Here is a 21,437-nt window from a genome sequence, read left to right on the forward strand (position 1 = left end):
TATCATAATTCAGGTAATGCACATTTTCACCTGTACCAATATAAATTAGACTCCAAAGTTTCACACAACAGCCATTGTGGAACAGTCTCACTTGAACTTGTGCACTTTGTGCTATTTTCTTGCTATTTAACGGGACGTTCTACTGAGATAAGAAAAGCTGTCAACACAGCTTCAGGACTGACTGCTGTCTGTTCAGACACCTTCAAAGGTCCAAAGTGCTTCCCGCAGCTGAGCTATTAATGGTCTGCTCAATTGGGCAGAAAAGAGGCATACTGAATTTAATCCAGACAAGTGTGATATAATGCATTTAAGGAGGTGCAAAAATACAAAGGAACACATGACACATGGAAATATTTTGAGAGATGTGGAAGAACAGGGGGACCTTGACTTATAGGTACACAATTCCTAAAGGTAGCAGGACTAGTCAATGAAATAGTTAAAAAAAGCATATGAAATGCTTTTTTTTTTGTTTGCCAGGTATAGAATATGAGAACAGAGAAATAATGCTAGAATTGCTGGTGTCATTAACAGGCCACACACTGACCCTTAAGTAATTGTCTCCTGCTGACCCACTTATTTCTGACATTCTCGTCCACTTCATCCATCTTTTCCTAGAATAGTGCTCATTCCTGAGTCCGTCTACCACTTTCTCCTGATCACTCAACTTCTTTCCTCACTCAGCTACTTATTCTATGGTTCTGCCTTTTCCTCTTCATCCTACATGCCAACAGCCACATCATTTTTCCAGGTGAAGACTTAAATATTGACCCTTGTGTTCATGATTTAGCCTCCTGCAAAGAACTGTCTACTTCCAGGATAACCCAAACCTTTCTCTTCTTCAGAGGTAATTTACTGGTGATATAAATCATCACCTGCTCGTCGAAAGTCTCCTCACCTTTGTCTCTCATTCTCACTCTGTCTTGCTCTTGGCTCTAGGACTGGTTTCCCTCTGCCTACCTCTGTTGACAGTAGTCCAGTAATTGGATCATTGCCGGCTGTGCAGAAGTCCTGACTTGGTATTTTTAGTAAATGATGAAAATAATAGAATTCCTTATTCTGTGGTGAAATACTTGAGGTTGAGACATTGCAGTAACCTTAAAGTAACAGTTGAGACTAGGATATCCTTCCCTTCATCTCTACCTTTCTATATTATGAGCTGAGACTTGTATATGTTTATGACTGTCCCAGTGGTCAACTTACAGTGACTAACCAAACCACTTTTTGTCTGACTGCAGTACCTTTATGGCTGAAAGGTTTTACTTTTGAGGTAAAAAAAAACTCCACTACCATAAATAGTAGAAACAGCAGCTTTCTCTTTGTTCTAAAACTAAGCTTCATAATGCCCCTCCCCTGTTGACCAAAGCAAAGAATGCTTCAGTGTTCTCCCCCATTCCCTGTCTGTGTCATTGAAACAGTTTTTAATGTTATATAATTATAATTTTGCACCGTCACAATAGCCTCCTTTCTATCAACTTTCCCGGTGACGTCTGCCACAGCATGAATAAGAGGTACACTTGGAATTTTGGCACAGCCATTCCTAAACACCTGGAAGGAGAATCTACAAACCCTTCTCCAGTTACTCAATCTATCTCGATACAGGTATCCAAAGGGAGTTTACAAGTTTCAATTATGCAGCAGTAACACTGTTTCAATGAAATACTTCTTAACAGTCGTTGACCTTGCTCTTCTCAGTATTCAGTGCAAGGCATAATCTCCTCTTCTAAATCTGATCTGTCTATATCATGGTGTAGGGAATTGGTTGGTGTTTAAATACCAAATGGTGAGTGGAAAAGTAGCCACTCAGAGGTAGTCACCAGGTATAGCAATGTGACTCTTCCCTTTTCCATTCATTCCTCCGGTCCTGATAGGTGTTGTGCTGCTGGTTCTGACTCATTCCTCTGGCTTGTACCTCATTTTTGTGGTTTGTGTCTCAATCTTGTACCATATGTTTCAGTCTCCTGGCATGTGGTTTGCTGGCATGGCAACTGCTCCTGTTTCTCTTTTCCTGTTGCTATTTATCTCATGGTATGAACCTTATACCACATTCTCCAAGTTACATCATGTAGTATATCAGGAAAAGGATCCAAAGAAAGTTTTATTAATTTAATTACAAAGCAGGGGCTGGTGTAAAGTTTTTGTGCCAACAACTGTGTTGTAATGGGATGTCTGGACTTTTAGTTTTGATTCCTCAACCTTTCTGTGAATTATTATCTTGAATATATTATTTTAAGGTGAGAGGGGAAAGATTTAAAGGGGACCTGAGGGGCAGAGGTTTTTCACACAGAAGGCGGTAGGTAAATGGAATGAGCTGTAGGAGGAAGTGGTAGAGGCGGGTGAAATCACAACATTTAAGAGACATTTGAACAGCTACATGGATAGGAAAAGTTTAGAGCAATAAGGGGCAAATGCAGCTGAGGATGACACCTTGGTTGGCATGGACAAGTTGGGCTGAAGGGCCCGTATCCATTCTCTAGAACTCTGTGAATCTTAGCTTTTCAAGTAGTTATTTCACATTTAAATTCTGCACCAGCGATATTCACAATTTAATTACCTTTTAACCAGTTTGGTTGTAATTCAAAGATTTTGTTTTTGTTTTCTGGATTTCACTAACTACCAGAAAAAATAATTACAAAAGTAATTATTTGTTCAGTCAAATCCTGTTCCCTGTTTTGAGCATTCTGGTCAGTTTACTTGTTTACTCCTTCTCTACATGGAATATGATCTAAATCTACAAAAACAATTCCACAATTGTGCACACAGGATTCTTACCCAATGAAATGTTTTTTCTGTACTTCTGTTTTCTGGGCTTGAGAACGTGCATTCTTAAGGATGTGATTGACAGTTGAGATAGCTATGGAAGTTTTAATATTTTGGCTTTTTAATACATAAATTTTTATATTCCTCTTTGCTACAACTATCTATGCATTTTAGAAATAGAAGACTTGCACTGAAAGAAATATTTCCCATAGCACAGCTGCTGACAACAGCTGCTTCCTCAGTGCTTCCAGTGACCACAGTTCTACACAAGGACATTCCATTGGACTGTCAATGGCTATTGTGGATTTGGAGGAGAAAGAGGAATTTAGACAGGCCGGGAAACAAAAAAGGAATCTGACTTCCATTAAAATTCAGCCCTGCAATTCAAGCAATTAGATCCAAGTGCATACCAGTTTTGACATGTTGAAGAGAATTACCAGCATCAACTGCAGCTCACAAGGGAGCCTATCATCTTTTGGTATTTAGTGTAGGGACGCAATCCCAAATGCTCAGTTCTGTATTACTGTGAAAGTTACCAGAGCCACCGCTTGATTTCAAACCACCACTGATGGCATTTGATACATTGGTAAGTGATGATGTGTTGATGCATAATATATATCTTTACCCCTGAGGGAATATCATATTAATAAGCAGAAAGAAGGGACTTGCTGTTTTATAGGGCCTTTCATGGCGTCAGAATGTCTCCTACTGTTTTGTAGTCAAGGAACTGGATGGGGAGCCAGTGGATGTAGTGCATTTCAGTTTCCAAAAGGCACTAAATAAGGTATCAGATAAAAAAGTTACTGCACAAGCTAAGGGTGCTTGGGGTTAAGGGTAATATATTAGCATAGATAAATGAATACAAATTACCCACCAATACTTATGAAACAAAGATAGGGAGAAGAGTCAGTTACGAATAGGACAGAGTCTTCAGAGAGACAATTTATGTGAGTGGGTAAAAAAGATGGCAGATGTGGTATAATGAGGGTGAATGTAAGGTTATCACTGTGTGGGGTAAAATGAAAGTGCAGATTGCGTGAACCTGTTAAGTGTTGGTGTTCACGGAGATCAAACTGACCTCATACATGAAATGTAGAAAGTTAGCATAGTGGTACAACAAGTAATTAAGAGGGCAAATGGAATGTTGCAAGAGGACGGAGAACAAGAGAGAGGAAGTCCTGCTACAATATGCAGCATTTTGGTGAGACCTCACTTGGAGCACTGCATGTAATTTTGTTCATCTTCTTTAATGAAAGCTATATTTTCTTTGAAAGCAGTGCCCTGAAGGTTTACCAGATTGATTCCTGAGATGTGGGAGCTATACTGTGAGGAAAGATTGAATAAAATGGGCCTAAACTTGCCAGAGTTGAGAAGGAGAGAGGTGATTTCATCCAAATCAATAAAATTTTGAGGAATTGAGGGTAGAAAATATGATGATGTCTTTCCTACTGGGAATATCTAGAAGTGGGGTGTTGTCAAAGGATAATGGGCCAGCCACTTTGACAGTTGTGAGATTTATCTAAATCAGCTATAGACTGCATAATATTCCAACTCCTGATGGGAAAATCTTTTATCCCGAGAGAAGGAACAAAAAGACAAATCCAAAATATTTGAGATTTTCGTACAGTCAGAAGGAGTGGTATATTATTCTTAAAGTACCTTGGTACAAGTGACAATAATAAACCAATACCAATACCAATAACTGTTTTATCTATGAACTTTTAATTATGGTCTTATTGATTATTTCTGTTCATATATTAATTTCTAGGAATCCTTCCTATCTGTTAGTCTCCAGGCTTCTTTGTGGTGTAATAGTTCCATTTTCCACTGTAAGGCGAATCAAAATAACTAATGTAGTAGTCAAGAATGATTAATGCTCCCTCAGAACTGGACTTGTGAATCAACCTGGATCTTCGTGCTTAGGGTCTTTTACCTCTACAGAGGGATTTGAACACTGACATCTGACTCAGAAGCAAGAATAGTACCTCCTGAGCCACAACTGGCAGTGTCATCCAGCATTGAGTTACTAAATGGGGATCATGATGCCTGGGCTCCGTTAAAAGTATGCTGAGGTCTTAGTCAGATGAACGTCTCATTTGTCAGCTTTATCTGCACCTGTCTGTTGGTGGAACTATTGCTTTGGGAATTGCAGCCCCCGAGTATTTCAGCGATGTCATGAAGTAACTATAGATGGTGAGGCATGAGTATTAGTGGGCATATGATTAAAGGTTGCCTACTGTAACTATTTAGTATGGACTCCTTGCATTGGATGTCTAATCTATGTACTCTTCTTTCTTAATGTGTGGAAACTGAAGTGGGAACTCAGTGGTTGTTAAAAACTAGTCTGCACAATTAAACTTACTAAAGAATGTTAAACAAAACCTTAAGAAAGATTATAACATAGTAGCAGGGTATTTGACCCTACCAATTTTTCTGCAGCAAAGTTAACCTCTCTGTGAGCAAACACTTGCAATCATATTTCTTTTTTGTGTATCAACATTTTAAAACTTTCTTTAAGTATTCTTTTATTCTCTTCTGGCCGCCAGTGATGGCACCCACTACCAGAAGGTAGTCAGTTCTTTGGAGATAATCATTTTGTCATTAAACAGTAGATGCAATGAGAAGAAATGCGTATTCATTTGAATAATCCTTTTATGCCATATTGGAATGTAACAGGGCAAAGATACAGTGATTGGGAAATGTCCTTTCCCAGTGAAAGAGAAAGATAATTATCTCCACCTCCCTGTTATGTGGGAATTCAGCAATAAGCACCCCTGTCTCATTTTTCTCCTGTTAATTCTTCATGCAGGTTCCTGGAGGAAAATTCTAGTCTTTGTCTTTCACGGTCTATCAGCTTCATACCTTTTCTGGTTTGTGTCATACCAATGAAAGTTGAGAAGTCTGTCATGTTTCTTTTCCCTCTTTCTCTCCCTCACACTCTCTAGCAAACACAGATTCTTGTGATGCTCACATACATACACACACATTTGCAGGTTAGCTTCCACACATACAACAAATATTTTCCAGTTCTACCTTTCTATTGATTGTCTTTGTTGTGAGACTACTTGTCCTATATTTAGTCTCAGATGAATCTCATTTTCCTACAATTAAACACTGAATGACAAAAGACATTACCATCAACCTTCATCACAAATCTACTGCTTTGCCACTGATGATTGAAATCAATGAAATTGAATTTTTGAAGCAGAGTTCAATGTGCATACATGGCTGCTGAGCACATTCAGAACACAAGCCAAGGACAAATTTTCTAGTCCTGCTTCAGATAGCTCACACGCAAACAAGGATGGTGCCTAGGAAATATGGAATGAAACCTCCAGCGAGAAGTAAAGCTTTAAGGAGTGGAAAAGCCAAGAGGAAAATTTACTGGCAAATGAAAGAAGACATAAATACAAAAAATCGTGATGATCATTTTCAAAATGTTGTATACAGTAATAAACCTAAAGTGCTAAAATTGTGTTGGTGTGAAAATCTTTTGGAACCTTCCTTCACAAAAAAAACCAAAAATTCCCAGGCTGAAATTCTGGAGTCATTACACCAAGATTGTGTCTGTCTGTGCTCTCTCTGTCAGACCTTGCCGGAGATGGTTGATTCAGCAGGAGGTAGATTGCTTATGAGGAATTAGTTGATGCCAGTACCAGGATTGGTAATCTTTAATTCCCATCTGCCGTATTTAGCTCAAAGTGACTCTCCACTAGCAATGGATATAGTCAAATCAACCTACCTGAGACTCTACAATACACCCCTCAAACCCTAGCATGATAGAGGTAATTAAAAAGCATGCCTCACTTCTACTACTGCATCCATCCCCAACATTACAGACTTTGCAAACTGTATACATGATTCCACCCTGATAAGGATGTTAAGGAGATCCCATAATCAGCAGAAACTTGGCTTATCTGAGTCCCCTTGCTGAATCAAGTGGAACCTCTGTAAAAATGATTTGCTACAGTGCTTTTGGGATGTAAGTGGTGTGGCTGGGATATGTCTAGGTCATTCAGGGTCTTTGCTCCATTTGTTCCTGTCCTGGGTTTTCTCAGTTAAATGACACAACACATCTCATCATATGTAGGTCAATGCCAATGGCAATGACATTATACTCTAATACTAAGCTGTTGGGAGAACGGGACATGAACTTTCATTATCCCTGGAACGTACTACTAGTTGAAAAGTGAGGTTATATTAATAACGTTAATTGTTTTCTGTACTGTTGCAGGGCGCACACATGTTTCAACCGCTTGGATCTCCCTCCATACCCATCGTATTCTATGCTGTACGAGAAGCTGCTCACAGCAGTGGAAGAAACCAGTACCTTTGGTCTTGAGTGAAAGAAGTGCTCACTTCTCATGATGAGTTGCACTACTGCAGTGAAAAAGGGCATCCTTGTCTTTACAACATGAGAAGCACAAAATGAGCATGTGCAAAGAAGATGCCTCAAATGAAAGTATTATAGACATCTCTTGATTTCAAGAAAGGAAGAAAACATTGATGTTGAACCATTGTAACTACTTTCCTGCTTGGATTCATTTTTTTATTTTTGTAAATAAACATTTCTCCTAAACAAATGGATTATAGACAATCTCATGCAATTAAAGCCATTTTTTTTCTTGGCAGGGCCACTTATGTTAAAGGCAACTAATGTAACCTCATTAACACATCTTCACAAATTAATGTGTAAGAATCATTGATTGTAATCACATTCAATTACAAATTCACAAAGAGGGTCTATCTTTGATTTGTGGAATATTTTATGGAACTTCACCGTCAAACAAGTACATATTAATTAGCTGATTGGCTGGTTTGAAAGTCACATGATACTCAGGCTGCACTTCCTGTACAATCATGCTGCTGTATAAGAATGTCAATAAAACTAATTTGTTATGCCACAATATTTATGATGGTCTTGTTATGTAGTTCCTCCTCAAATTGTCCTGATCAGTTACCTGTATGATGATAGTTGTCAATGTTAGGTACAGACATACAAGAGTCATTGTCAATTTGACTTGAAATTATACTTTTAAAACTGCAGTAGAGTTATGGTACAATGTTTAAAAAAATCGATGTGTTCTATTTTTTATTAGCTTCGGTAAAAAAGTCACATGCTTGCTATATTTTTCTTGCACCACACTACCGCGTCCTATTTTCCAATGTAAATTTAGCATGCAACTAAAAGCCAGAAGTTTGTAAAGTAATGCCACCAATGTAGCCAGTGCACATTAACTGGCTCACTATTTTCCATTATCTTCTGTAAACAGTGTCTTAATTTCAATGTGAAGAAGTTTTTATTATTATCAATAGAGTTAATGTTTTTAGTTGGACAAATTTGCATAATAGAATGGCATCTTAACTTTGATGTTTTGTAATCCTTCAGGGCAATATTACAACTGATCTTTCCATTCTTCCTAAGCAACAAATCATTGAATAACTCCTTAATTGTAAATGGCTTACCTGTTACAAACCATGTAAACAGAAAGTGGAGCACAAAAAAAAAGTTACATGTGTCATGAGTATTTTACCAAGGAAGATAAGGTGGCACGGTACAGGGAATGAACAGTAGATTTTGGTAAAACATAGTAAACATTCTGTTTCATATATAAAATAATAAAAAGCAACTAACATTAAAGAAATGCAAAATGCTTAACAATACTGAACTAGAATATAAATCTTAGTAGATAAACATATTTTGCATTTTTAATATAGTCACATTAAAAAGTGGTTAATTTTAATATAATTTAAAATAAACATAACTGGCCACAAATATCTTTGTATAATTGTTGAAGAATCAGGACAGTCCTGATGAAGGGTCTCAACCCAAAATGTCAACTGTTTACTTCCCTCCATAGATGCTGCCTGACCTCCTGAGTTCCTCCAGCCTTTTGTGTGTGTTGCTCCAGATTCCTGCAGAATCTCTTGTGAAACCAATAATTAATTAGCTTATTTCACACACACATACCAAATGTCTATAGATAGTAAATGGCAAATCAGATATTTTTCAACTATTAAATATTGAAGAAATTGTGAAAATTGCTACTAGTAACTAATGTAGTGAATTATAGCACTGTTATTTTGGCAGAATTTAGGGCATCAGATAGGTTGTGATTTTTCCATATCCAAAATGTGGTACCAGGTTGGATATTTTGTTTATCAACCAAGTTTTTCTGTCTTAACTGAAGAACTCTTACCTGTTGTATATCTATTTTCAGCATTTCCTATTTTATACTTGGAGAACATCCTTCAAGTATCTCATTCTCTGCAGATTTCTGTATCATAGAAAAAGGAGTAGGCCATTCAGCCCCATGAGCTTGTTCTAGCATTTCAACCATTCAGTTAAATCATGACCCATCTATGTTTTAACTCGACCTACTGCCTTGGCTTTGGAGAATTTCTTCAACAATTTGAGCAAGGAAGTGTTTTTCTGACTTTGTCCCTGAATAGCCTACTTCTGATTTTAAAATTAGAGAAGTGTAGGGAAAGAAATTTGTTCCAGCCATCATTGTTTTTGATACTGAAACAGGATATTTGTGAATGCTTCATCAATAACTACTGTTCATTCTCTGTATTTTGCCAGTTGCTTTGGTTATCAACTTTTATTTTGTGACCATTTCGCCTCTGTGGAGGAGCATATCTGAATGGAACAACAATGCCATAGTTCCAATTACTTCCTGAAATAAGTCCTGCTGCATTGGTCCTCAGTTGCAGAAGTCTCCAGGAAAACATAACTTCCACCTATCATTTTAAGTGTAGTTCAATTGCAGGAAATCTCATTAGGGTAATTTTGCACAACTTTGTACCTTGGCCAGAGTCTTGCAGTGCCAAAGATGAAGCTGCGATCGGACCATCCCCTGATGATGCATATTGGAGAGAAAGAAAGAGAGCCTTGCATTTCTATTGCATCCTCTTGACCTTAAGTGTCCCTTCAATGAAGCACTTTAGAAATGCAGTCACTGTTGAAGGTAGAAAATGCAACAGTCTTTTTGTGCACAGCAAGCTCCCAAAATGAGCAATGAAAATGTGACCAGATAATCTGATGTTATAAATTTTTTCAGCCAGAAAACTGGGGAAAACTCTTGTTCCTTGTTAAAATTGTGCCATTGGAACTTTTACATCCACATGAAAGAGCAGATGTGACCTTTATGTCATATCTGAAAGGTGGCCCCTTCAAAAGCACTGTGCATTTTCATTATTGCAGTAAAGAAACATTAGGATGTTTAAAAGGCTGAATAGTGATTTTAGATGTTGTTGGCGAGGGAGATGTTTAAGCATGTACTTCCCTTTAAAAAAAGTAGTTGTTGCAAGATTTTATTCACCACTTTGATCTATTTGATCATGCGGACCAAAACTATGCTGGAAACATTAAATATAAGTTCAAATTTCATTATGATATAAGAGGTCATTCAGCCCATTGAGTCAATGCCAGCTTAGAGTAATCACATTCCTCTACTAAATTCCCCTGTATCCCACTCACCCCACACTTTTTGGGATGTGGGACGAAACCAGAGCACCCGCAGGAAATCCATGAGGTCACAGCTAGAATATGCTAACTCCACATAAATAGCACCGGAGGTCAGGATTGAACTCCAGGTAGTGGCACAGTGAGACAGTGGTTCCACTAGCTACATTATTAAGCACTTATAACATGACCCATTAAAAATGGGTGCAGATGGTAAGATGGTGAAGAAGGCATTAAAGATGCTGACCTTCATTAGCCAGGGCATAGAATAAAAGAGCATGGAGGTAATGGTGCAAATTTATAAAACTTTGGTTGGGTCACAGCTGGAGTACTGTGTGAAGTTCTGGTTGCCACACTATAGAAAGGATGTGATTACACTGGAGAGGAGATTAACCAGGATGTTGTCTGGGATGGAATGTTTTAGTTATGAGGAGAGACTGAATAAGCTGGGTTTGTTTTCCTTGGAGTGAAGGATGCTGAGGGGGGACCTGATAGAGGTATACAAAATCCCGGCGGCCATAGATAGGGTGGATAACGAGAAAGTTTTTCCCATAACGGAGACATCTAAAACTTGATGGCACAGGTTTAAGATGAGGATTAGATAGGGTGTGAGGAAAAGAAGTTTCACCCACAGAGTATTGTTTTGTGGAACACACTGCCTGAGAAGGTGGTGAAGGCAGGTACTCACGCAACATTTAATAAGTATCTGGATGAGGACTTGAATCATCAGGATGTAGAAGGCAACAAACCAAATGCTGCTAAATGGGATTAGTGTGGATGGGTACTTGAATGGTCAGTGCGGACATGGTGTGCTGAAGGGCCTATTTCTGTGCTGTATGGTTCAATGTGCTGTGGTCCAATTCTTCCGAAGGTTTGATTGCAGGCATTTCCCAGCATAAATTTTATCAGTTGAAAGAATTCATGCTCGTCTTTCCAACAATGAGTTCTGAAGAAAATAGTGCAAAACAAACATGAAGGATCAATTTATTACTGTTAGGAGCAAAGAGGATTAAGAAACTAGGAAAAGCTATTAATTTTGATATATGTATCCGTAAGCTTGATCAGATTTCTTAGGTCTCTTTAATCTTGATATTCTTACCTTTTAATTTTTCCAAACTATTCTACTTTTTTTGTAAATTTATTTTCTGCGAAGTAGGTAAGATGGATAACATAAAAATCAGTGATGTGTCAACATACTTCTATGAAGAGCTACAATATCCAGATTTCATTAAATGCATAATAAAGGGAGATATTATTCTTGCATTTCAAGTAAGTGATCTTCAGTAATTATGAAACCAACTAAAACGCATTCCGTTACATTCTGCCCATTGACAAAATTATCAACTGGTTGTAAGAGCCATTAAATGATAGTTAAGTCCAGCAAAGTGTATCACCGTATTTGTAATTGCCACTCTGTTTCTTGTAGAGAAACACCTCAGCTAAAAATGTGATTTGACTTGATCCCTATCAAGACTATTACGTCTTTAGTTAGTAAATGACTGTTGAAAATCCACATTCATAACTTCAGTTGCTCTACCTTCATCAATCCTTTACTTCATCAATGAACTTAATAAGTTAGTCAAACACAATTTGTCTTTCACAGATCCATGATGGCTCTTATTCATTGGACCATATTTTTCCAAGTGCCAACTAATTTTGACACAATTATTGTCTTCAGGAGTTTCTCCACCAATGATACTAAACTGACTGTTTTATAATTGGTGGGTTAATTTTCCTTTCTATTTATAGACCACAAGCAGGCCATCCTCCCTATCTTCCCTCTTACTAAGAAAGGATGAAGGGTCTCGACCCAAAAAGTCAACTGTTTATTTCTCTCCATAGATGTTGCCTGACCTCCTGATTTCCTCCAGCATTTTGAGTGTGTGTTGCTCCAGATTCCAGCATCTGCAGAATCTCTTGCATCTCCAACCTGTTCAGTTTTTCTTGATAAGTATAAATTAATAGTTCTGGATTTATCCTTGTAAATCTGTTTTGCCCACTCCGGAGATGAGAGCACAAAGATCTAGGGTGATGTTCACTATAGTATTGAGGGAGTGTTGCAGTGTAGGAGGTAACATCTTTTGGATGAGACTTTAAATTGAGTCCCCCTCTGCACACTCGAATGTAAAAATCTGTTGTTGTTACCTTGGGAAAAGCGGGAAAAGTCTCCTTTATTTACTAACCTCTTTCTACCCTTCAGCCTACAGCTCCAAAACAGATTATCTGGTCTGTATTACATTAGATTCAGAGGACGATAGAAAAATTTACCACATCGAAAGAGGCCATTCAACCCATTGTGTCGGTGCCAGTCAAAGAAGAACCCTCCAGTCTAATCTCATCTTCCAGAACTTGGTCCAAAGCAAGGCATGGCTCTTCAAGAACACATCCAAGTAAATGTTTAAACATGATGACAGTTTCTGCTCTAGATACCATAACCATGCAACAACTGCAGTGATCTTGCATCACTCATTCATAATGTCTGTTGTTCACACCTGTTCCCCCACTCACTCTCATGCTTGCTCACTTGCTCCCTCTCTCCCTTGCACTTGGGGTGTCTAACATTAGGTATCAGTGCAGGAAGGCAGCACTGAGGTAAGAGATCTTATTGAACGGTGGAACAGGCCTACTCTTGCCTTTATTTCTTATGTTTCCTTCACCTTTTCGGGCAGTGAGTTCCAAACCCATCAAATCTTTTCCTCCTTTCTCCTCTAATTCTTCCATCAGTTACTATAAAGTTATGCTCCCTGGTTTCTCCCATCTGAAAGAGAAATATGTCCTTCCTATTAATTCTATCTAGGCCCCTCAATTTTATGGAGCTCAATTAAGTCTCCCTTCATCCTCCTCTGTTCCAAAGAAAACAACATCTCATACAGTCTTTCCTCATAGCTATAATTTTCCAGGCCAGTAAACATCTTCGTAAATCTTCCCTGCACCCTTTCCAGTGCAGTCACACCTTTCTGACATTTTGATGACCTGAACTGTACGCAGTATTCAAACAATGACCTAACCAGTAAACTATACAACTCTAGCATTACTTCCACAACTTCTTATATTCAGTGCCTCAGCTAATGAAAGATAGCATCCCCGTGCCTTTTAAACAACCTTATTGACTTGTCCTCTTAACTTTAAAGATCTGTGCATAAGCACTTCAAGGTTCCTTGCTTCCTCCACACCACTCAATATTCTCTAATCTATCATATAATCTCTTGCCTCATTGCACATCCTCAAATGCAATAATTCACACTTCTCTGGATTAGATTCCATTTACAAATTCTCTGACCAGAGCAGGTCATGACCAGACCATCTATTATCTTCTTGCAGTATACAACTTTCCTCCTCAATGTCAACTACACAGATTATTTTTGTCTGCTACATTTAGGTTGAAATCAATATATATAATAAAAAGCAAGTGACTGAGTATCCAAGCCCTCAGGAAACCCCACGTTTAACAGCCTTCAGGTCATAAAAACAGCCATCAACCATTGTCATTTGCTTCCTGCCACTGAACCGATTTTGGATTCAATTTTGGCTAATCCCTGGATCCCATGGACATTTTTGACCAGCCTGTGGGAAGTATCTTGCTAAAACCATGTAGATTACATCTTACACTGCTTTCATTGATCTTGTTCTCTTCTCAAAACAGATTTTCCCCCAATATTGTCCCTGATTAATCTGTGCCTTTCTAAATTAACGTTTGTACTGACTTTAGAATGGATTTCAATAATTTGCCATGTACTGATGTTAAACCAACTGGACTGCAATTACTTGGTTTATCTCTGCATCCTTTTGAAAAAAAATGGTTCAATGTCATCAGCCCTCCGGACCTTCGGCACCAATTCAGTAGCCAAAGTGAACTGAAAAATTGTAGTATTTCCAGAAATACCTCCACAGTTATTTTTAATGGCCAGAGAGGTATCTCATCTGGACCTGGGTATTTATCAAGTTCCAAAGCCAGTAAGACCCTTACCACATCTCCTTTTACTATGTTTATCCATCTAATATTTCACAGTTAACTGCATTGTCAATACCACCTCCCTCCTTGTGAAGACAATCGCAAGATATTAATTAAGAACCTTATCCTCTTCCTTAGCTTCCATGTGTTACATTTACGGCCCCATTGTTTCTTTATTTCATGAGAAGAGACTGCACAACTTAATTGTTGCTTCTCTGCATTACAACAGTGTCGACATAAATAAAAAATCTTCTTAGGGTGAAACACTTCTGAATGACCTGAGGCTCTGAAAGTCTCCACAGAAACGCAAGTTTTTCTGCTCTGTTGCCTCAATATCCCATGTTCATGTCTCTACTTCCGTGCAGGGTAGTGTATTCTTATTAATGTAATAAGATTATTTCCTAAAAGCCGGTGGAAGTTATGAAAAGGTAAAATTAAACAGAATGAATTAGCCTTCACCTGAAACGATCCAGCATTGCCTCTTTAATAGGATTGTTTCATTGCCGTTTTAAATGGCAGCATGCTCTTGACCCACGCTGTCAATCAGCGTTGTCTCCACGGTGACGGCGGCGGGGCTGGGGGAGGGTGTGTAGTCGGGCTGCTGGGGAGAGCCGGCAGTAGATGAGCGGAGGCAGTGCGGTGCTTGTGTCGGCGCTGCTGGGTTACTAGTGTCCGTCGTCTCTCACCCACGTTGGCTTGGGTCACTGCAGTCGCCATGACCCAGCCACGGAGCGGGCTGGTGTCCGACATCCAGACCCGAATCTGTAGCGACGCCTTCAGCAACTGCTACACGCTGGTGGGCAAAGAGCTCGGCAGGTAAACGGTGGAAGGCTGGCAGTGAGAGAGCACCGGACCAGGGGACAGACAGTAGGGGAGGCCGCGTGTGGGGCTGCAGAGAGAGAAGGAAAGGTCCTTTTTTAAAAAAAATGCAAGTTGCTGTAAAAAGTGACTGAGCAAGGACGCACATTGTGATTGACGTCCAAATAATTAAGGGTGTCTTCTCACAGTGAAGTAGGGCTGGTTACTCCCTCAACCATATACGATATAATGAGAGGTTCTCACTTTTCAGATGGGATGAGGAAAAACGAGATTCTTTTGCATCTTTCGAAAGCTGACAGTCTTTAATAATGACCAATGCAGCTGAGGGCTAGGATGACTTCAGGCGGCTAACATTTATCCTTTTGATGTTTGAAGAATTTGGGGAGGAAGATTGTGTCCGAGGCAGATGTTCTGATGACCTGTTGTGAATTTTGAGAGTTGGTTAGTTCACTGCTTTTTCATTACACATAGGCAATGCAAGTACTGGAATACTTTATTATTACATTATTAATGAATTGTGACTGGATGTTAGAAGAGGAAGTATTCTGAATATCGGTACTCCAGTGTAAATATGTCGTTGCAATTTTAAAAAGATATTTAGAGAGCTGTACTTTTTTAAATAAATATAACAAGATCATTTATTAGAAACCGAGGGAAGTTGGTACAGTGCTACTATTGAGGCTGCTGTAATGTTTCACCAAGATTTATGAAAGATTCTCTAATTGAAATTGAATTTAATTGTGAATTTTGTGCTGTGACTTATTTCTTTGCCAAGTTTTACTTTATTCCACATTTGTTGCTTGTGAACTAATTAAGTTAAAAGAATGGCCTGACTACTCTATTGCACAATGGAGGCTTTAAAAGTACATTTGGGCATTAGCTACTTTCATCTATATTTAAACATCCCTTGTTAAATGGAAAAAGGGAATCGTACAAATTGATACATTCTGGTACACAAGCTGCAGTGTTTAGCAAGTATATATTTCCCAAGTTGACCTACTCTCATCAATTAAATCCAGATGGAATAAGGGATAATTACCAAAAAGTCTGATATTTCTATCAAATAGTTGTTTAAAAAATATGATTTTCTGAAACTGAGGGGTATTTATTTTTTTAAAGTGGAATAAATCTGATGCAGAATATTCACACTTTTTTTGTCATTAGAAATATTGCTGCCGTCAACCTCCCATTCAAATAATTTGATTAAAGGTTAATCAATTCAGATTAAATTAAACAAAATCTTTATAAAATTCTTCAGAAATGAGGAATTGACTAAGAAAATATTTACGTGGAATGGGAAGTCTAAAGGACTCCTTTATTTAATTTGAGGCAGATTACGTTCATATTATTGATATGAATAAACTTGCATTTTTGTATTCAATGTTAATGCAGAATGAACCTAACATATTCATGTAGCACTTTTGAATCAGATTATTAAATTATAGATTATTTGTTTTTATAACTTCTAATGTCTTTGCTCAATTGCACTTGATTAATTTGAAAGAAATCCTCACCCTGAGCTGCATCCTCTTCCAAATTAACTCCAGCTTCTGTATTTACATCATTTTGGACAGTTGGTGTATAATGAGTCCACTTGGGGCAGCAAAGAAACTTTCAGATTCCAACCAGGCATTTCTATTTAACTGTGAATTGTGTTTTTCCACAGTACAGCATTTTGACTGCAGATTGCCTGTTAAAATGTAAAGATTTGTCAGGGTGAAGTGTATGAGGATCTTCATACGTGTGTGGTAGTATTTCAATACAAGCATGTTATGGAGATTCTATCACATATCTGAAAAATCTCCATAAATTGGCAAATTATGAAGTTTTAGATACAAAGACTGTCACCCTTGAGGATTTCTGAAGCAGGTCCAAATAATGTAAGTCAATGACCTAGATTGTTAGAGAAAGTAAATCAAATGGCTTCTCACCATTATTTTAGAAAGTGCACAAGAATTTTTTGGATGCATTGGTGTTTATCCTCGAAGGAATACCAGTCACTTGCAGTTTCCCCTCCAAGTTGCACACCATTCTGGTTTGGAAATGTATAGCTGTTTCTTCATCGACGCTGGATTCAAATCACCAATGATACTGTGAGAACACCTTCACCAGAATAAATATGGAGGATGTGAGACCAACACTATCAGGTATTGGGGATGGGCAACAAATGCTGGCTTTGCCAGCTGTGGCCACCACCTATAAGGTAATTTTAAAAAAGCAATATATTGAATACTAGAAAACCTGGGAGAGTTAAGACAGTTGGACAGATTCATGGATAGGACATATTTAAAGGGATATGGGCCAAATGTGGGCAAATGAGACTGGCTTGGATGGGTATCTTGGTTGGCATGGACGAGTTGGGCTGAAGGGCCTGTTTCTGTGCTGTATGTCTCTAAGCAAATGTATTGTTTGGATTGATTCCATGCAGGTGCTGCAGGCAGTTTGGAAGGCAAAGGGTATGTTAATCATTTTCTATTTTGGTCATTTGTTTGCAACATAGAAGGAGACCACTGGGCCCATTGAAACTTTGCTAACTCCACACAGGATGCACCAGAGGACTGAGTCGTACTGAATTGAAGTGGAGCAGTCTCACAGCTTCAAACTTCAGTGCCACGGTACTGACTGCCTTGAGGATTTGAACACAAGAATAAAGAAGTCTTAATATAACCATATATGTAGCTTTGGTCAGACAACAACTGGAGTGTTCATGTACATTCTTGGTCTCCTTATCTAAGAAGGATATGCTTGCCGTAGAGGGAGTGCAATGAAGTTTCGCCAGGATGGTTCTTGGGATGACCGGTATATCATATAAGGAGAGACTTAGTGAACTAGCCTCTTCTCTTGAGTGTAGAAGGAGGTGATCTCCTTGAAATTTACAAAATTCTTGAGAGCTTGACAGGATGCTTTCCTGGTTAAGGAGTCAAGAAAAAGGAGCCAAGAAGTAGGAGTCAGTCTCAGGAAAAAAGGGTAGGCCATTTACAACTAAAATTGGAGGAATTTCTTCTTTCAAAGAGTGTTGAACCTTTCGCATGTATATCCTGGAAGGTTGTAGAGGCTCAGTCATTGACTGCAGTTAAAACAGATAGAGGGAAATTGAGGGATAAGGGTCTAGAATGGATAACCATGAACTTGTGAGTGAAGGAGGAGGCTCAAGGGATTGAAGGCCTACTTCTGTTGCTATTCCTTATGAAGTGTGTCTATTCCAAAAACAACTTGAAAGCTCATCAATGATGCTAATCCAAGAATGGTTAACCAGTGAAAGATGTTAATGCGCCTCTCAAAACTTGGATACTTTGTCCATGTGATCTTTTTCTGGAATTGCAGCCAGAATAGGTTTAAATCATTTATTCCTGGAATTAAATTAATAGCATCATCTCCTCTGTAGGTAAAGATTTCTTCATGAAGGAGTCGATTGTGGGACTTTTATTTCGGAAGTTTAAAGTATGTGTTTAGTGAGTTTATAACTTCTTTTGAATACACATACTTTAAACCTCTGAAGTGAAATCCCTTACTTTGTGTTTAGACTTGTGCATGTGAGGACACAAGAAGTTAAAGTATGTGTAGTTTGTTCATGGTGTCTTTGCATTCCATCTCTGGAAACTTTCTATAAAGATTTTTTGCAGTCCAGAAAGCTGATAGTCACAAGACAGTCCTCAGAGAGTTGGTGGCCTTAAAAGTAATAACTATAGTCCTGGATTACTATTGTGCATACTGTATTGATTCTCTTGTCAAAGGACCATAAATTGATTCATGGAGGCGCAGGTTTTTTGCCCTCTCTGTGACCTGGTGTTAATTGTGTTGAACTTGCACATTCACTAGCTGTTGGTAGAGTATCGTACTTTTCTTGGACTTGATGTTGATTCTCAACATTTCAACAGAATATTAAATGTTGTTTCTTCTTGAATGTTTTTGGGGTTCACTTCAGGAGCATCTTCAGCCACAGTCTTCTCTATTCTCCTGGGAATTGGTGCACAAGAAGCTTGTCCATGGTGGACTTTCCAAAATTTCTCACTAATCTTCACAGGGTAATTCCTTGGATCATGTACACTTACTTCCAATCTGCAAGGAGATCTTGGTACACAAGCTCTATCATGCAGGGTGAAGCTTTTCTCTTTGGAACTGCCTTTCCTCCACTTTACATGTATGACACACAAGCAAAAGGCTTCTCGTGGTTACGTGTGGCTAATCACTGTCTGATCTCCATGCTTAGAAATGCAGCAAGTAAGTTATTGCATGTGGTTGGTGTTGTAATGCACCAAAAGGGACTCTGTGATGAGGGTTTACTTGCTGGAACATGTGCCTTTTCTCAGATTTTGTTTTTCTTTTTTTCCACCATCATGGTTTGTCTGTTTTTTAATGAATGAAGTGGAGTCAATTGCTGTTGCGAGGTTTCTTATATATATGGTATAGCAAAGGATGTTTGTCAGGCCCTCTAGAACTCTCAGAGCTCAGTCACATTTTGCTGTGTTCTGGCTGTAATAATGGTTTAAACCTTTTCTCTAACTGGCTGTGGCATTGACTAATGAATCTGAATAAATCACTTCCTTCTGAATGAGAGAATGTCTGCCTTTCTTAAGCTTGACATTATGTTGATGAGGTCTTCTAAGGCACTTCCTCCATATATATATTCAAAGGATCTTCTTCTCAGTGTTGTCTTGATTGCACAGACAATTTTGAGCATCCTGCAGCATCTCATCAATAGTATTTTTGGTGATGATTTGATTCTCTGTGGTAGCTTGGTGGGGTGTTAAATTCCAAATAGTGTTGGCTTTCTACATCTTGGGCTTGGACACAAGACAAATCTAATTTTGTCCCTCTGCCAAATCAGCCTATCAACCTTGAGATGTTGGCAGAAGTATTTTGTCTTTCAAGACATTATTAAGGGGCATCTTGTAATCTCAGCAGAGATGGATGGTCTTACCTGCCCAAGGTATTGCCACCATGTATATCATCCCATCACTCAGTGACACTTCCATCAATATCCCACAGCCTTCCAGCTGGTCAGCTCTTCCACCAGAGTTTTTGTATGGTATGGTCTATGTTTGCAATAGGTGGTTTGGCAGTTGGTTTGTTATGTTTGAGCTCATGAGTGAATCCTTAAATGCATCTTCATATTATTCTAGAAACTTCCTAAAGATTTAATGCTTGCTTTGAATATTTATTTTCAGGCCATAGCAAAATTGGTTTTTTAATAATCATAAGCATAATCAGTAGCTTTATCTTTGGGCCATTGTGGAGTACTGCATGTTCCATTTTGTCCTTGTGTACGTGGAGTCTTATCAGAATATATTCTCAACTTTCAATACACGTGCTAATGGAACCATCCTGAAGTTTTGGTCAAACGTTCCCCTTGCCATGACGAAGCAGTCCACAGCTTTATCAATATTTGTACAGGTGTTTTGATTATTAATCTTTAATTTTGAAATCATTGCCTGTATCACATTTGTATGACTGTTTAAAACAATAAATGTTATTTAAAATGCATTCCTCATAGGACGCTGCTTGACTTTGCTTCTTTGGGCTGCTGAATTTTGTTCAGTCCTGGACACACAGGCTGTGTCCTTGCTTTTCTGCAATTGAAACCTTTCCCTGCTCTGAGCTGCCACACTTGGGATGATGATTCACGCTGCAAAAGGCTGCAGAGTTTTCCACTAGACCTATTTCCTCATGCAATTTGCATTCGTGACTGCGAGCTTCCACCATTCGTCCTGATACTGATCTATATATAATGTTTACAACTAACATTTTGTGCAGGCTGAAATTCCTTCAGATATTTTTAGATGCCGTTTCAGTTGATGTAAGCTATTAATCATGCTCCTACATTCGAAAGATGTGTAGGTAGGTAATTGACCCCTGGTGAAGGTAAATGACAAAAGGACTCCATTTGAGTTGATGGTCGTGTGAGAGAAAATAAATTGCAGGGATACAAAGAAATTGGGAGAAGGGGAATGGGACTGATGGGAGCTGGTATGGAATCAGTGGGCTGAAAGGCCTCTATTCTGTGCTGTAATACCAAGGTAAAAGAGTAAATCTCTGTGCAGGAAGAGGCTCAAAAGTGTATGTAGTTGATTCAGGGGCTCTTCATAAATTGTCTCTGGACTTTCTACAAACATTGTAACTGATCTATGGATTGTTACTGATCTAACACAATCCTTAAAGGGATGACTGCCTTAAAGCAACAGTTATTGTGCATCGTCAATGCTGCATAATATTACATGCAGTAACAGAGCATTGGCTGTATCTCCTTTCTACTTCTATCTCCTAGCCCTTTCAGGAATGGCTATTACTTTCTGAGATCTACTTGTTGCCCAGTTAACTGCTTATTCAGTATATTTTATTTGTGTTGCATGTTGCGGCAGGGATGTGGATGGTTGCCTCTTACACTTATCCTCTGGACTTGGCCTGAACCTGTCCAGTTGGGGCAAAAACCTATCTCAGCCC

The 21,437-nt window shown here is 38.6% G+C and overlaps 2 protein-coding genes across 2 annotated transcripts in view; both read left to right on the forward strand.

Moving 5' to 3' along the window:
• LOC127570344 (E3 ubiquitin-protein ligase HECW1-like) overlaps positions 1–7,666 on the forward strand; it is a 315,832-nt gene extending 308,166 nt beyond the window's left edge. The window contains 1 exon segment of the mRNA XM_052015802.1: positions 6,992–7,666. Within this exon segment, the coding sequence (XP_051871762.1) occupies positions 6,992–7,103 (112 nt within the window). The 3' untranslated portion in view covers positions 7,104–7,666.
• Positions 7,667–14,794: 7,128 nt separating this feature from the next.
• Positions 14,795–21,437, forward strand: part of stk17a (serine/threonine kinase 17a) — an 80,361-nt gene continuing 73,718 nt past the window's right edge. The window contains exon 1 of the mRNA XM_052016073.1: positions 14,795–14,993. Within this exon, the coding sequence (XP_051872033.1) occupies positions 14,893–14,993 (101 nt within the window). The 5' untranslated portion in view covers positions 14,795–14,892. The remainder of the gene's footprint in view (positions 14,994–21,437) is intronic.

Source organism: Pristis pectinata, chromosome 5, assembly GCF_009764475.1.
Source record: "Pristis pectinata isolate sPriPec2 chromosome 5, sPriPec2.1.pri, whole genome shotgun sequence".
In the NCBI taxonomy this organism is placed as follows: domain Eukaryota; kingdom Metazoa; phylum Chordata; class Chondrichthyes; order Rhinopristiformes; family Pristidae; genus Pristis; species Pristis pectinata.